Consider the following 17,046-nt stretch of genomic DNA (forward strand, 5'->3'; position numbering starts at 1 on the left):
CGTTTTGCTTTCACTTGACTTTACACTTCATGTGTTTTTCTCCTTAAAACCCTAATTTAAGTTCATATTATCTCATATAAAATTGCACAAACTGTTTCCCTACTTGTTCAAACACTTGCACGTCACACACACTCCCTTCTGATTTATTTCAGTGTGTCAACTTGGCGAAGTTTACGTTCTGTGTTCGTTTCAACGTGTTTTATATGTAAAACCCCTGGTGTTTGTGTGTGAGTTTGTGTTTTTTGTGCGTTTCTGGAGACAGCAGGTTGTGGGTCTAATGCTGGGATGCCTACAGTATAATGTTCCCCCAGGTTTTAATTCAACAAATCACAATGATTGTTCCTGAATACCTCAGTCAGCTTTGTCTGTGGGATACCTCAACATTCTCCTTCCTTCTAAAACTGCCTCGTGCTCAGTTTTTGTCACCTGATCATGTCGAGACCTCTCCGGTTAGTCTGAGGCTTGATCGCGCCCACGACTGCCAACTTGTTTCCAACTTGTTCAAGATCAAAATTAAAATCTGAAAATGTCCACGTATCCTGCCGTGTGTTAACTGATCTCTCCTGCAGGTTTTTAAAATGTGGAATGGCGTCGACTCTGTCTCTCTCTCTATCCTTTCTTTCTCTCTCTCTCTCTGTCTCCCTTCCCGTTTCTCTTTCACCTCGTCTCTGTGTCACGTCTCCATGTGTCTCCCGGACAGCAGGCAGGTGCCATGGGAATATATGTGAGGGGGTTTCCATGGGAACAGAGGGATGGGATGGTGATGGTGGAGGGAGGGAGGGCGGGTGCATGGGGGGGGGGGGGGTCATGCGACAGAGGATGCAGATAGAAGAGAAGAGACGCTCTCTCTTTTTCTCTATATATCTCTATATCTCTATATCTATCTCTATCTCTATCTCTGTCTCTGTCTCTGTCTCTCTCTGCTCAGCGGTGTTTGTAGAGCACGGAGAGGTCGGTGCTGGAGAGAGAGAGAGTCTCTCACTCCCGTGGCCTCGTGGTCAGGTTTTCTGTCCGTCCCATCCTTGCGACCGCGATTTATATCTTGAGAACGGCTCGAAGGAATCACTTTAAATTTTGTTCAAAAGTCCCTGTGACCTCGCAAAAACCTTTTTTCACTTTGAATTATCTCAACCACGCCTTGAGAGAATGCGATGATCAGATTTCAGGGGTCAAAGGTCACAGTGACTTCATGCGGGTCTGTTGGGTTGTTTCTACATTTTGCCTCCGCACCCCACTGGCTACCGAGCCTTTGCAACGAGAGCAGTTCATTCCTCTGATCGTGTTTGGAGAGCCTCAGACTCAGCCGAGGCGTTTGTGACCTCAGCTGAGCTACAGAGTGTGTAGCTGTAAATAATTAGACATCAGGGAGCTGTAATGCTGCTGCTGCTGCTGCTGCTGCTGCTGCTGGGGCCATTGATGCAGTGAGGTAATCCTCAGCCATCACTCCCTCCTTCCCTCGCCCCAACATGCACACACCTGCCTCTCCACTGAAGGCTTCCTTTGTCAATGACCCTGTTTGAGCATCAGGAGCCTGTCAAGACCACACGCCGGCCACTTCACGCTTTGTGAAGTGACATGCTCGTCTGGACATGTGTGTGTCTTTGTGCGATAACAGACAGTTAATGGCTTCTCTAGGTATAGCTCTCAGCTTGTTTAGATTGTGTCACGGGCTGTTTCCCAGCAAGACAAGCTGCCATATGTTCTTTGCAAATTCCCACGTTTGCGAGCGGCTGCCGACATTATGTACACAATGTCCCCGGAGCGGGAGCCAGGACGGCTCTCCTCACTGATGCATTTCATGTGCCACTGTGGGCTGCGTGTTCGTTTGTTAGCTGTGTCTTGTTGGCAGCGCTGCGTGGTGGCAGTGAGAGGAGAAGGTGTGGAGTAGGTCTTAATCTTGTCACCGCCAGAGCTGCCGCTGAGGCTTCCTTTAGAAGTGGGCCCGACGCCACGGCTCACAGAGCGGAGCGTGAGCGAGGGGGGGGCTCCTCTGCCAAACAGAGAACATGCGTAAATAAACACAGGTCATGTATCAGCACTTCCAACTCAAGCTGCATATGTCAAGTTTGTGTGTGTGTGTCTGTGTGTGTTTGTGTGTGTGTGTGTTTGTGTGTGTGTGTTTGTGTGTGTGTGTTTGTGTGTGTGTGTGTTTGTGTGTGTGTGTTTGTGTGTGTGTGTTTGTGTGTGTGTGTGTGTGTGTGTGTGTGTGTGTGTTTGTGTGTGTGTGTTTGTGTGTGTGTGTGTGTGTGTGTGTGTTCATGTGTGTGTGTGTGTGTGTGTGTGTGTGTGTGTGCTTAGAGAGAGATAGAGAGACTTCTGGTGAATGCCTTGTGTGCTAAGCAAGAATGTATAAAAAATGTTTGCATGTGTATTTTGCACGTATGTAGGTATGTAAATGTGTAAATGTGTAAATGTGTATGTAGCTAATAGGTTTTGTTGCATAAAACCTTTCTGTGCCTCTGCAACACAACTCATGTCCACACACACACTCACACATAATATAAAAATTGGAGGCACAAAATCATCCTCAAGGGAGAAAGTGTCTGTCTCACTCTGTCTCTCTCTCTCTCTCTCACACACACACACACACACACTTACACACATACACACAAAACAGCCCACAAATGCAAGCAGATAGAAAAGGATTACAAACTGAGCTGCTCGACAACCATTCATGTAACCAGATTTTCTTCCTCTGTCACACTGTCTCCTACTTGCACTTGCACACACAACAAAGTACACACACAAACACACACACACACACACACACACACACACACACACACACACACATTCATGCCTACACTAGACACAGGGAGGGTAGTTGTGCCCTTCCACTCTTGTGAGCATTTAGTGCAGTTATGTAATGGTGAGTTTGGATTAATGAAGCATACGGGAGATGCGGCAGTGACTCAGACGATGGTTGACTGTGTTTGTCTGTGTGTGCGTGTCTGTGTGTGTATGTTTGTGTCTGTCTGTGTGTGTCTGTGTGTCTGTGTGTGTGTGTGTTTCACTGGAGCAATATTGGTTTGGATTTGACTTGCTGGAGACATAACCACAAAAACCTACTACTGCATGTTTTCTGCCTCGTATTATGACACTGTGCAACATTTTTGCATTTTATGCGTGTTCACTGAAAAAATGTGGGATTATTTAAGTAACGTAATTATAGTTGAAATGAATAGTGGATATGCAGATTTATGAGCCTCATCTGATGCATCATCTTTGATAAAATCAGTTAGTATTCAGTTGTTGTGTTCAGTTGTTGTGTTAGCTCCAGACTTCCTGACTTCCTGTCTGACATAGAGTTAGTTTTGGTTAAAGGCAAAATCGAGATTGCTCCCTTTAAAGGCCTTATTTTGTTTTTGTCAAATGTTCCATTCTCAAGTGAACTCTTCAGCAAAACTTTAGCGGGTTTCAGTTTGTTTGTTAAAAAAACAAATTACACATATTATCAAGAAACAACTTGTATTAAGTCAGATCAGTCAGTGACGATTCCAACCTGTGAGAGGGTGACGCTCCAGAAGCCGGCCTGCCGCTCTCCCCTCGGTGTCACCAGGTTTTCACCTTGATGCATCTGCAAGTGCGAGCATCACTTCCACCCGCTGCACTGTACACTGCTCCAAACCGCCCATCAACTTGACTGATGATGGCATTTATTTTGATTAAACAATCTGCTGCTCTCACTCTTGTGGGGCCTTTGCACAAACTCTCTCAGGGGCCGGCTGTGGTGCACCCAGAGGACATGCCGCACTCTGCACGGATCCTAGAGCCTCTTTTTTTTTTGATGAATGGCTTGATGTATGGCTTTGGAGCCGGGGCCAAGGCTTATGGAAATCACCTCCTCCTTCTCTGTTGAAGTGTGGGAACTGAGTCCGAGTGGGATTCAGCTCACGCCACATCCATGACCTTCACTGTGGACGTTTTGTCTTTCTGGTCACTGCCGCAAGACAAAGCCAACCCGTGTTAATATGCACACGTGTGCAGACAGTCAGGCTCACACATAAATTTACACATATTACACATAAATAGAAACAGAATTTTCCTGACCTGCTTTGACCATGAGGGGGGTGAGTTGGATTTGTTACATGAGACACTGTTTTATTTGACCGTACATATAGAAAGAGAGAACATTTTTTAATTAGTTATCAGCTAATTGTCCTTCCATCCATCCATTATCTATGCTGCTTATTCTATGAGGGTCATGACTGGGAATTGAACCAATCCCAGCTGACATTGACCGAGAGGCGGTGTGCACCCTGGACAAGTCAGGGGTGTTTAAAGACAACTTCATTTTGTTGTTTTTCTTAATTCTTTAGATGAAAAAATGTCCATCTAGATTCCCATTGCAAACTCAAATAGAAGGCGCTTGGATAGAGATCCATGGCAATCTGTCCTTTGCCGGATTCTGAAAGCAGTCAAAACAAACATGACAGTCATGGCGTGTGTGTGTGAAAATGTCCGTGGCGTTGGGCCCAGGCCTGATCTGTACACGCTCCCAGTATCATCACTCGCAAATGAGCTGTGACAGAGGATCATTGACGGAGTGAAGTGATCAGACGGAGGCAGATGAATGATTTATGTCCGGGCTGTATGAGTGAGTGCCGTTCCAACGTCAAGTGAAGCGTCTGTGGTGAGACACATCAGTCATCTCCGGGCCCAGCTTCTCCTCCTGTAACACAACAACGGGGCAGGAAACAACACAACTCTCAATATGTTATAGAGAGGAGGTGTTTATGCATTTGTGTGTGTTTGTGTTGTGAACTTCTGCTTAATTTGGTTGAGGAGATTTTGGCCCGTCTTCAATCTCTGACCCACCAACTGTTTCTCTTCTTTATCTGTTGATGGCTACCGACATGGAATCGATTTCCACCAAAGAGAAACCATCTCTACCTTTAACTGTGTGTCTGTGACCGGATGCTTGTGTTGGTCAGTTTATAGCAGAGGACACGGAGGCCTGGTGCAGTGTGACCCTCCATCACTGTTTTACAGCCGGTGGCGTCATTCCTCCGAGGGTTTATCCCCCTGTGGGAACGATAGATAGCACTTGTTATATGCCTTTGTGTCCTATTGGAATTATTCACACTGGGTTTCACCCGACACTACTGACACTGTCTGTGTGTGTGTGTGGGGGGGGTCACTCCTCCAGTGCAGTAAAGCTCATAAAAAGTGACTCTTCGTTTCCTGGTCTGCTGGAGATGTGGAGGATTTATGATGGAGTGAGGGAGAAAGAAAGGCGAGAATAGAGATGGAGAGAAGGAAGAGAGAGTGGGAGGGAGCGAAAGCGAGAGAGAGAGAGAGAGAGAGAGGGGGAGAAAAGGATGGAGAGCTAATGAGTTAGAGAGGACAACGGACTGAGTGGGAGGTGGGGAAGGGGAGAAGGATGGAAATGAAAACGAGGGGAATGGACACAGAGGGAGCAGAGGACAGTTTTGTGAGCAGGGCCCATGTGGCACGGTCTGTTTGTCCTTCTGCATCCATCTGTCCGTCCCCGAGGGCCAACCCGTTACCTCCCATCACTTCAGGTTCCATGACCCCCCCGACTCCATCCTCTCAAATGACTAGGTAGATGACGAAGAGTGAGGGAGAAAGAATCACATCCGTCTCCTTCCTCAGCAGAAACGCTCATGGGAAAAACACACACACATATTCACACCGACATGTGCACACACACACAGCAGACCTCAGTCATGCGTGTGTGATTTAGCGCAGCATGCAGCAACGTATGGGCGACTATATACTCCCCTCCTCCTCGTTCTCCACCTCTTTCTCTCTCTCTGGCTGTTGCGTTACTCGCTGCTCTTCGCTTTCTACTGCGTCCTATCTCTCTCTCTCTCTCTCTTTCTCTCTCGCTCGCTCGCGCTCTCTCTCGCGCTCTCGCTCACCCTTCCTCACTCACCCTCTCCCAGTTAGTGAGCGTGTAAAAGTGTGTGTGTGTGTGTGTGTTCTATTGTGCATGTGCCGGGGAGCTCATTCTGTTCCGACTCCAGGCAGAAGATGGTAAGTACTGTCTTTCCTCCTGCATTGCCGAGAGGTTGTTTACAGGTTCTGCGTGTGACTGTGTGTGTGTGTGTGTGTGTGTGTGTGTGTGTGTGTGTGTGTCCACATTTGTGTGCCTGTGTTTTGATAAGCGAAGGGTTTTGTATTATTAGCTGAGTGGGCATGAGGGTGGATGTAATGCGTTTGCAGTGTGTGTTTTGTAAATATAATTTGTGGTCCTCCATGCATATTGGTGCATGTGTGCTGCTGCTGCTGCTGATGTTGACGATGCCTGAAGGAGGAACGCTGACAGGCCAGGGATGAGTTCAGGGGGTAGGAGGGTGAGTAATGTAGCGATGGGACTGTGGACTGAAACTATAGCAGGGTTGTTGGGTATGATGAGGAGGAGGATGATGATGAAGGGGCTCATGTGCCTGGTACTGTTTCTGTGGTGTTAGGGACATGGTTACATAAAAAGGCAAAGAAAGGGAGGTTGAGAATGAGGAGGCAAGACAGCGAAGGAGTCTCACAGGTCTCCTCAGTGTCAAAGCCAAGCAAGCAAACAGTCACCTTCTCAGAAACAGAAGCCCCTACTCGTTTAGCTGCTGTTTTCATCCTCCTTAAAATCTATACAAGGAGCAGGATAACAAAAACCCTCAGTCCCCGGCTCCCCTTGCCCTGAGTTATCATGTGCTTCCCCCCTACAGCACGTACTGTAAATGGAAATGAGGCAATATGGATGAAGAAGCTCCTGGCTTCAAAATCCATGATGGCTTTACACGGGTCACGAGGAGAGGCAGGGGGGGGTATCGATGCATCTGTGGATGATGACTCCACCGATAGTTAAATACCAGGTACAGAGATAGATTTGCAGCTTTATCTATGTTATTCTGCTCACAGGTTCTTACAGGATAGATCTGATCAGGTCCGCTAATGTCTTTAATGTCCCGGTTGTTAATTCCTGCTGTTTTACAGAAACAACAAAGCATCGATACAGTCCAAAAAATCAAATTACATTTCGACTCAGTTCACCAGGATGTTCTCAGTAGGCTGCACTATAGACAGTTAGCTTAGCTTAGCACAAAGACTTGAAACAAGAGGAAAGTGGTAGCGTGACTCTTTTATACAAAGCTATCAAAATCCATCGTAAAGCTCAATGATTAACCTCTTCTATCTTATTTCATTTGAAAACGTAAGATGTAACAATTGTTTTATCAAACTGTCACCTCTTCTTTTGTTTTACAATCAGGAAAAAATATATATTCTTAGAAAAACAAGCTATGGGGCATTAGAGGGACTAAAATATTCCTCTTGTACTGTCAGATTTTTCCGTTACTTTTCTTCTGAAGACAACAACATCTTGAGGTTCTACAGAGAAAGGAGTTTTTTTTCTTTTGATATCTTCTCAGTCCAATCTTTACGTGGCCTCCGGGGGGGAGATTGAAACATGCACGAGAAGGTGGAGCACACTTCCTCGTCTCTGTTAACAAGAGAGACGGCAGCTTTCAATAACCGGATGGAAGAGGCCTCGTGATATTAATTGAGCTGTGAAGAAAGAGTCGATACCCGGTTGAATCTCAGGTGCAGGAGGGACGGCTGAGAGACGTGAGTCATATAGAGAGCGGGATGTATTTTACTGTGAGTGAAATACTGTTGCAGAGACATTGAAAGTAGCTGCAGGCAGATGGAAAGTGCTCTTTTGTCTCTGATTAATGTACACACATTCAGCCCCCCCCGTTCCCTTTCTTTGGCTCGTGCTACTCATGGACCATTTGGGTCAAATTGCTTTCGGCATTAAGTCAGTTCAGCTGAGTCCGGTTTGCTTGTTCATGTGTGCGTAGAGCGTGGGTACGAGGTGGCGTTCTTATTCTATCGTTATGAGGACATATGGATATCTTTAAGTGTAAATACACGAGTGTCAAAGAGCGTTTAAATGTGTTTTCAACTCGACACAAATGCATCATGGCCACGCGTCGGCATGTGTGAAGTCTGCGAACATCGTGTGCGATATCATATTTGACTCGAGTTACTCACGCCCACTGACTCTGAGAGTTTGACTCGAGGGCGATCGAGAGAGAGAGAATGGAAAGACGACGAGAGAGCCGTGAATAGCAAGGCCGAGACAGAAAGAGAGAGAGAGAGAGAGAGACAGAGAGAGAGAGAGACAAACAGTCGGACAGAAGCAAAGAGAGGGAGGAGAGAGGACAGACAGGAAATGAAAGGGAGTAAGAGGAATGGATGAGACCGTCTGACCAGCTGCAGCCTACTGAACGTGCTCATGCACCATGTGATGTGAAGAACCAGGAGCTGGTGAGCCGCATAACACGCGGCCCTCAAATCAGCTGTGCTAGCTCTTATTCTCCGCCATGTTGGCACCTCACTCAATAGCTCATTAACTTCTAATAGGTGAAGACGTGGAGACGGCCATGGGAGGGCGGTGATGAATGGCCGGGGCCGGACCAGGGAGCGGGCAGCACATGCTCCTGGTCAGCCGTGGCTCCTGCTTGTTTGGCTCCTGCACGGTTGATTCTTCCTCACATTTATTTATTCCAGGGTGGGAGCGACTTCTCTTTTTTAATAACCCACTGTTTTCAAAGCGTAAGCACAAAACTTAAAAGATACGTTTACAGCACCGACATCACACAAGTGGAATTTGACAACTTGTCAGAATCCTGCACAGTCAGGGGCTGTGATATTATTCAAAATATTTTTACAGTTATAAAACTGAATCTGTAGTTCGGTTTAGATATGAGGGAAGTGCAATCCAATAACAAAGCAGCAGTATCTTCCTCAGCTGTTTTTTAAGTCAATAGATATGTTGAAGGAACAGCTGTCTCTTAACTAACAGCTGGTATTTAAGGTCTGATACTCAAAATGTCAAAAAAGGTCCTATCTCACATTGCTATTAAAAGATTTCCTGGATCTGAACCTTGTGTAGTTTGCTCCTGCAGTTTCAGTTTGTAGTCGCCTGTGGTTTCCTGCCGTTGTCCATTATCTGAGGAGCAGAGTTCCTGATGAGGGGAACTGCTGTGAATCTGCCCCGTTTCAATCAGGAGGGATGGGACTTTAATCTCCTTGACAGCCCTGCTTTTAAAAAAAGAGTTTATTAAATCATCTCAAATGTTATTGTTTAATGAGGAAAAGGTCTGGAATCGTCTGTTGATTTCAGTAATGATTCATCATGAGCTCGGTTGTCATGCCCGACATTATCTTGTTGGGAATAGACGTGATATTTTTTAAATATACTTCACAGCGATGTGTCTTTTTTTGTTGTTATTTTTTTAGCTGGAAGGTTTTTCCACCAACAAACACCTCTGCCAGCACAGATGGTCCTGTTTTTGTGTTGTTTTTGTTTTTTGAATCTTGACAAAACAAGCAGATGAAGGCGATGCCGTGTAGAAGCTGTCAGGGGCCTTGCACGTAAACAGTGAAATGGCTGTAGGTGATGAACAAAAAATCCAAATCCTGATCGACTCTCCTTCCGTCAAAATGCAGAGAACTTCACGAGCAACCATCTTGTAGAAACAGGCACAAACATAACATCCTCCCGACCTCATAAGCAGAGTTAATAAAAGTCTTTTATGCAGTTTGGTGGGGGCATTGTTTTTAAAGGGTCTTACCACAGCGTGAATGAAAACGTGTGACCCCAGTGGAGCAATAACAGGTGACAATATTGGGTGCTAGAAATAGATTATGTTTTCTAGCTCATTTTTAGATTTCCCGTGGGATTTGTGTTGTACAGTGGGTTGTGTTGCATGTCTACTGTGAGCAATACGAAGGGATGAATGGATATTGAGTTCTGGATCAATATTTGACGCCTGCATCGATCACAGGGCGTTCACGTACAGGAGTGTGTGTGGCTTGCATTATTTATCAGTTACAATCAATTTCGGATTTGTGGGACTTTTAAAACTATTGGAAAATATAACGGTGCTGGACCTAGCATGGCAATGGCATCACTGAACACACAGTAACAGTCTCATCTTTCTGTTTGTAGATTGATAATAACTTGGGAAAGATTTGTGATGTTGGCTTGGAAAGAGTGAGGTCAATTGAACCAACAGGCCCTAGGGCACAACAGCTAAATGCTACATAGGAAATTAAATAGCTTTGCGAACTTGAAACAGCTAAACGTATAACAGGTGCCAGCATAACAGAAAGATGGTGAACATAGAAACTCTTCTGTAAGTTCAAATATCCTGGGTATGAATGCCGCCATCTTGCATTTGAAGGCTGAGAGTAGTGGTCAAGGGTTGGAGCCGCGGTATTGACGTCCCACCGATGCACGCGCTCGACCAATGGGAGTTCATTACTCATAGCAGCCACCAGGTGGTGATCGAGAGACTCTGGCTTCACTTTTGGGGAGCTGTCACGTCGTCCATCTTGATTTCTAGTCTAAGGGTAGACACGAGTATAAAACTGCAGGTTGTTTATGATATTGGAGGTGGCGTCATGCGTGTTATTTTGAGGCAGGTCGAGGCACACGTTTAAAAAAGCGATGAGTCAAATCAGTGGAAATTTGCTGTGTTTTCTTCATTAGTGTTTTTACACCATATGCAATAAGGAGTGTGTCGTACAGATCATCAATGCAGTATGTCTCTATCCTGGAATAACATGAATGCATACACGTGAATGGAATAGTAGCATTGCAACAATTTTTTCCAAAAGACACACTGAAATTCAAGCAAATGTTTGATGTGAAACCTTTTTTCCTATTGTTCTGATGGACAGTGAAACCCCAGGCAACTCCTACCTGCTGTCCTAACCTGTCCTGACTTGTCCTGTCCTGTCCTGTCCTGTCCTGTCCTGACCTGTCCTGATTTGTCCTGACCTGTCCTGATTTGTCCTGTCCTGTCCTGTCCTGTCCTGTCCTGTCCTGTCCTAACCTGTCCTGACTTGTCCTGTCCTGTCCTGTCCTGTCCTGTCCTGACCTGTCCTGATTTGTCCTGTCCTGACTTGTCCTGTCCTGTCCTGTCCTGTCCTGTCCTGTCCTGTCCTGTCCTGTCCTGTCCTGTCCTGTCCTGTCCTGTCCTGACCTGTCCTGTCCATTATGCCCTTTGGCTGCCTTGGTCCCATCCGAGACAGTCACACAGAGACCTGTCGCACCGACGTCCTCCTGAAAGACAGAGGGCGTAGTCCGCTCCAGCCGTCAGTCTCTGTGTGCCTCTGACAACCCCCCCGCCCCTCCACCTGCTCGACCCGGCTTTGGCTCCGTTAACCCCTCTTCTCTTCTCCCCTCCTCTCTCTCGTGGCAACAGGCGCGGCTCCCCTCCTGTTCATCCACCCTAAGCATTGCTGAGGTACTCCTGCATTTGTTCTAATGCACTTTTACAGCCGACATCCCCCCCCCCCCCCCCCCCCCCCCCCTTCCCACTCACTTCCTGCCTGGCATGGTTGCTTTCCCCCCCTCCTCTCTTAACCCTTCTGCCTGCCACACTCCTGCTGTCTCTCTTGTTTCTTACAATCCTGTCTGTCCCTCGTCTGTTTTTTTGTGTTGATGTCCTGTTGTTGTGATTTTATTTTGTCGTTGTCTTGTGGTCCAATGTCCCGTTGCCCCTCGTCCTGGTCCAAGTCCTGTGTCTAACCCTTTGCCTTGTTTCCGCACTCACACACCCACCACAAAAACAAACACACCTCCTCCTCCTCCATCACTTGGCATATTCCTCAAACTGCATTTCAACCTCGGCGCTGAAGTTGAAAGATGCTTGAATTATGTATTTGAATGAAAGTGATATTGCTTGCACAAACAAAGTGCCTTTCTCTCCGTCTGTGTGCACACCTCAGTTCATTTAAAGGGGCCTCTCTCTCTCACACACACACACACACACACATAGGGGCTTGTGGTGCTGTCTATGTGCTGGAGGCCTTCTCAGAGCTGCTGTGCTTGTTACTCTGGCCCAATGACTCTGAGCGATGGAGACACGGCCTCGGTGCAAGGGCATGGAATAGCGCTGACACTTGTCCAGTGGGAGGTCGAAACCCATTGATTACTTGTAATTGTGTGGTAATGAAATCTGGAAAAAGAGTTTGGCAGCAGATTTAAAAAAGAAATGTCTGACTCTTAGATACTAAAGATCGCAGGGATGCTTCAGAGATAATTGTTGCTTTGCTCTCTGAAATACAGAATCGAATTAATTATCTCCTTTCTAAAAATGCAATTGCTCCTTTCTAAGCTTTAAGATACATTTTTCAGAAACAAATCCAGGTCATTGGATTACTTTCGTCTCAATACTTGTAACCTGCGTAGGAGTCAGAATTTTAGCTTATCATTGATATTTAGTTTTTTCCCCATATAGCTACAATTGAATTAAAGATATGTAAATTCTGCACAGTAGGTTTAAGGTTATTTTATAATTTAGTCTATAATTTAGGTTTACATGAATTATAGATGTATAATCTGTAATTATACACATCCCCCCCAACTTGACACACATGTTGGTCACATGTAGCCAGAGAGAGGCCTCAGGTAGGGTCAGAGGTCAAGCACTCACACATACACACACACATATACACACACAATGATTGAGAAATGTGTCCACAGTAGCAGCGCTGGACTAGAACTGTTGGTTTCTTCATCCATCTTTGGTTGTCTTGTGTCGGTGGTGGTTAGTGTTTTTTTTAGGTGACTTGTTTGCCACATGCTTTTATTTTGACATTTCCTTTCATAGGATTGCAGAATGTGCATCAGCTTAGTACTGGCTTAGTTCTTGTGTGTGTGTGTGTGTGTATGTGTGTGTCTGTGTTTTAGTGTGGAAGATGAGGAGACTGTGTGCAAATGTGTTTCACCACTAACTGAAATGTCATATTGATCAGGGTGGGTGTGCATTCTTGTTGGCTGCACAAGCGCGTGTGTGTGTGTTTGTGTGTGTGTGCGTGCGCGCGCGTGTGTGTGTGCGTGTGCGCGTGCATGTGTGTGTGTGTGCGTGGCATGAAGGTGAGTGACTATCCTGTGGCTCCCCCCAGGCCTCACGGAGAGAATTCAGGGCTCACCTGGATGAGGTCATCACGCTCAAGTCAAGGTACTCTACCTTGGACCAGGTAAACCCGCTAATCTTCTACCAACCTCTTATTCTACCAGCATGCAGGCAACTGGCATCCCACATAGCACCTCACCACACGAGTGGCACGACACCAACTCACACAGCAGCAGGCAGAGAGGCAGCTCAGGGAGAGAGAGAGCATCCTGCTAAAGCATGTAGCACTGGAGCAGGTTAGATACCCTGGTCTTACTGCAGGCTCTTGTCTTTGTTGAATGTCAAAGAGCAACACACACAGCATATGGCTGCTTTGCTAAGTGACAGTTAGAGAAAAAGACAAATCTAGAATCCAGAAAAGTGACACTCTTAAGTGGGTAATATTACATATGTAGCCTTTATTAGACCCAGTTTATAACTGGTATTAACATGCGGTCTCTGTCTGGATAGTTTATCTGGATTAGAGAGAGAAACCCACAACAACAGAGATTGATTACGGATAAAAAGCATCATAATGCTGCTCAGCGACCAAACTTGATGATTTAACTAATGTTGTGTTGCTCCAAACAAATGCTGCAAGGTCACAAGACTCTGCCTTAAGCTAAATGTTCAGACAACCAATTGCACGGCTTAAAGACAAGGAATAGTTCTCATGAAGCAGCGTCACTTTTCTTGACTTTGGACTCATCGCTCATTTGCATATTGAAATCTGCTAACAAGCTAAATTGTACAACAAGCAATTGATGCAAAGGTCTGTGATCTGGTTTTATTATTATTATTATTATTATTATCCAGATACAGATTATATGTTAATACTTGGCATAAGTGGAGTATTAATCACAATAAAAACATGTTATACTTTCCCATATAGCAGATTTCTGCAGGGGGAGATGTCTGTTGCATAAGACATTCTGAGCCAGGTTCAGAAGCAGCGTGGTGATACACGTGGCAACACAGGAGGGGCGGGGGGGGGTGGGGGGGGGGACAAAGCTACACATGTGATCACGAGTCAGAAATAATTTGGAGAAGTTGCCTTGTGTGTCACCATGTTTAGTGGACAGCAACATTTCCTCCCCATGGCCTCTCTCTCTCTCTCTCTCTCTCTCTCTCTCTCCAGCACCCATTCTGTCATCCATCACCCACCTGGACATATGATGTGATATGTGTCTGGTGAAATTGTGTTATTTTTTTATACAGATGATGTGAATGTATTTGTGTGTGTGTGTGTGTACCTGGTTTGGATTGGAGTGTGTATGTGTGTGTGTTTGTGTGTGTGTGTGTGTGGTGGTGGGTTAACAGATGAGACTTTGGGAAGCCCATGGGAAGCTGTGAGTGCAGTGGAGAGCAGAGGTCTTTGCCGAAACACACTTCTCCTCGCCGTTATGTCACTCCTTCTTTTTCCTGCTGCCCCCCCCCCCCCCCCCCCCCCCCCTTCACCCTCAGGCTCCTACCTTCACTCCCCAGAGGAGGAAGACTCTGGATTGCCTCAATGGCATTTTGTCCTGCCCTCTACCGCTCTGTCGCTATCACTCCAGCTCTTTGTCTTGTGCTCCATCCCTTTTCCCTTCCTCGCTCCGTCCCACGGGGTGAGGCAGTTGAGGCCAGTTGAAACAAGCCCCCCCCCCTGCCCCTGTCACAGCCCTCTCCTCCTCACGGCGGACTGATAAATCCCCCCTCTCTTTTTTGCATAATTCGTCTGACATCTCCTTTGTTTTGTGCTGAGCTCAGCACTGCGGCGGAAGCATCCCATCATTTCCTGGAGCATCTCCCCAGCTCGCCCGTTATTGGCCCCATCGATTTCCCCCCCGGGGTGGCTCGCAGCCCCCTGGGCCACGAGCCTCCCTGACCTGGCCACACTCACTATTCTGTGTTCGTCCTCACCGCCGCCTCAACCCGGGCCCATTTGTCAGGCTGGTTCTGCTGTGACGATGGGGTTGGCGTGTAGAGTGATAAGTGCTTCTGGCTTGGAGGCTTGTGTTTTTGGATGTGTGTGTGTATGTGTGCATGTGTGTGTGTGTGTGTGTGTGTGTGTGTGTGTGTGTGCATGTGTGTGTGTGCATTCCCAGTACACAGCGAGGTGCTGATCAGACCAGTGAAGGGTTGTCAGGTCGACTCCTCAGATGCACACACTCACAAAGAATTCAAGAATAGCCTCCACTTCATTTTTTTTATTTTAGCCTTGTTTATTTTTCGCTTACTGTGGGAGTTTCACCTGCTCTCCTTGTGTTTGTGTGTAAGTGTTTACATTTGCATCTCTCACACGAGCCCATTCTTCTCTCTCACTCGGTCGGTCTCTCACCAGTAACGGGGGGGGGGGGGATTGCAGTGGAGGGTAGCTTAGAAATGAGTGAGAGTGTTTGACAGTCTGCTTTTTTGCAAACCCCCCCCCCCCCCTTTTCCATACGTCTAAAAGCGCACCGTTCTGCTCCTGCACCCATTCTCCACGTACACTCTCCTCACTTCCTAACACCCCCCCGCATAGCTTCCCCACTTTGTCTCTCCATCTCCATGTGCAAACTGTCTCCCCCCCATGGCTCTCTGATGGTACGACCTTTTCTGCTGAGCCATTTTTTTTGTTGCTATGTAGAGGTCTTGTCTTCCACCCGTGTCAGTCTGTCACTCCACACTGCATCAAGGTGTAAAGCTGTGTCTCAGTTTATGGTGACTGTGTATTTTTGACTGCTTCAATCCCAGCTGCAGGACAGATTAGTGACACATTACCACACAGGAGTATGTGTGTAGCCCACTGGTTTAGGAAGTAGACAACTTGTGATTATTGTGTGGTTTGTCTGTGTTTAAAGAAACCAGCTAAGTAGCGAGACTCTGATTTAATTGTTCTGCATTAAACGTGTCATTCCTTTAAATTTTAGATGTCCTCTGTAGTTAAGTCGATTGTTAGTTTTCACATGTGCTCTTCAATGTCTGCAAATTTGATCTGTGTCTGTTTGCTGTAGCTGTATCTAGCTCCCTATTCCCCCCCTTTGTCTGTTTTCTTTCTTTTTTTACATCATATCTCTCTCTCTCTCTCTCTCTCTCTTTCTCTCTCTCTCTTCATATATATATATACATATATATATATATATATATGAAGGTGCTGCAGTTGTGACACAAATCTCCTAGCATCCACAGCTGCCGCCATCACGTACATCCACTCGAAAATAGGCTTTGTAAAAAACAGCTGAGCTTGAACATATAACACTGTCGGGTCAATTGAACAAATAGACATTTCTTAACCTAGGTCACAACAGCTAGATGCTACATAGCTAAAAGTATATACATCAACTAGCATCTGAATCAAAGATTGTAGTTAAATGGACGGCAAAATGTGAATAACAGCTAAACACACACTAGGTGGTGACACAACAGAAAGATGGAGGATATAGGATTAATAAATATAAACCAAAAATATCCTGAATAAAAACGCAGCCATCTTTCGCATTTGGAGTTCCTGTCAATCCACGTGTTAAACACCGGGTTGTTACAATACATCCCAATACCTTTATGAGTGTGACATAAGTTGGAGGAGCAGTGTTTGAGCAGCCCATATAAAAACATGATCAAAACATCATCATATTTGCATTTAACAGTGATAATTAGCTGATTTAATGGTTCAATAACATGATAAAAATGATCTCATCCCAAAATAAGTATAATCACGTCAATTTGTTGTTCCCTCAAGGGAAACTGATCTTGTAACAGTCATTAAAAATACACCAGAAGATATGTCATACAGCACATAAATACATAAAGTCACAGGGAATAATGAAAATAGACGAATTAGACCTCGAGGCAGGAGGGGGAAATATGAGATCAACAACTTTTCAACGTCAGAAATAAACTACTGACGAGTCACTGACACAGAATTCATGTTTGTATCTGAATCTGAATTCGGTTCATCATCACAGAACATTCAACTCTTTTCTCTTCATCTCTCTCTCTCTCTCTCTCTCTCTCTCTCTCTCTCGCTCTCTCTCTCTCTCTCTCTCTCTCTCTCTCTCTCTCTCTATCTCAGTTCTCTCCTCACTGCTCTTCTCCCTCCTCCTGTCAGGGCTGCTTGTCGTATAGCGGATGCCTGTCTGTCCACCTGTCCTCT

General features: G+C 45.9%; 1 protein-coding gene across 3 annotated transcripts in view; it reads left to right on the top strand.

Moving 5' to 3' along the window:
* Positions 1–17,046, top strand: part of gphnb (gephyrin b) — a 75,485-nt gene that overhangs the window by 44,051 nt on the left and 14,388 nt on the right. The window contains exons 9-11 of one of the 3 annotated variants that reach the window (XM_053445040.1): positions 4,945–4,960; positions 7,078–7,130; positions 9,265–9,271. The exons of the other annotated variants lie outside the window; for them this stretch is intronic. Coding sequence (XP_053301015.1) covers positions 4,945–4,960; positions 7,078–7,130; positions 9,265–9,271 — 76 coding nt within the window. The remainder of the gene's footprint in view (positions 1–4,944; positions 4,961–7,077; positions 7,131–9,264; positions 9,272–17,046) is intronic. 3 annotated transcript variants of the gene reach the window in all.

Source organism: Pleuronectes platessa, chromosome 17 (genome assembly GCF_947347685.1).
Source record: "Pleuronectes platessa chromosome 17, fPlePla1.1, whole genome shotgun sequence".
In the NCBI taxonomy this organism is placed as follows: domain Eukaryota; kingdom Metazoa; phylum Chordata; class Actinopteri; order Pleuronectiformes; family Pleuronectidae; genus Pleuronectes; species Pleuronectes platessa.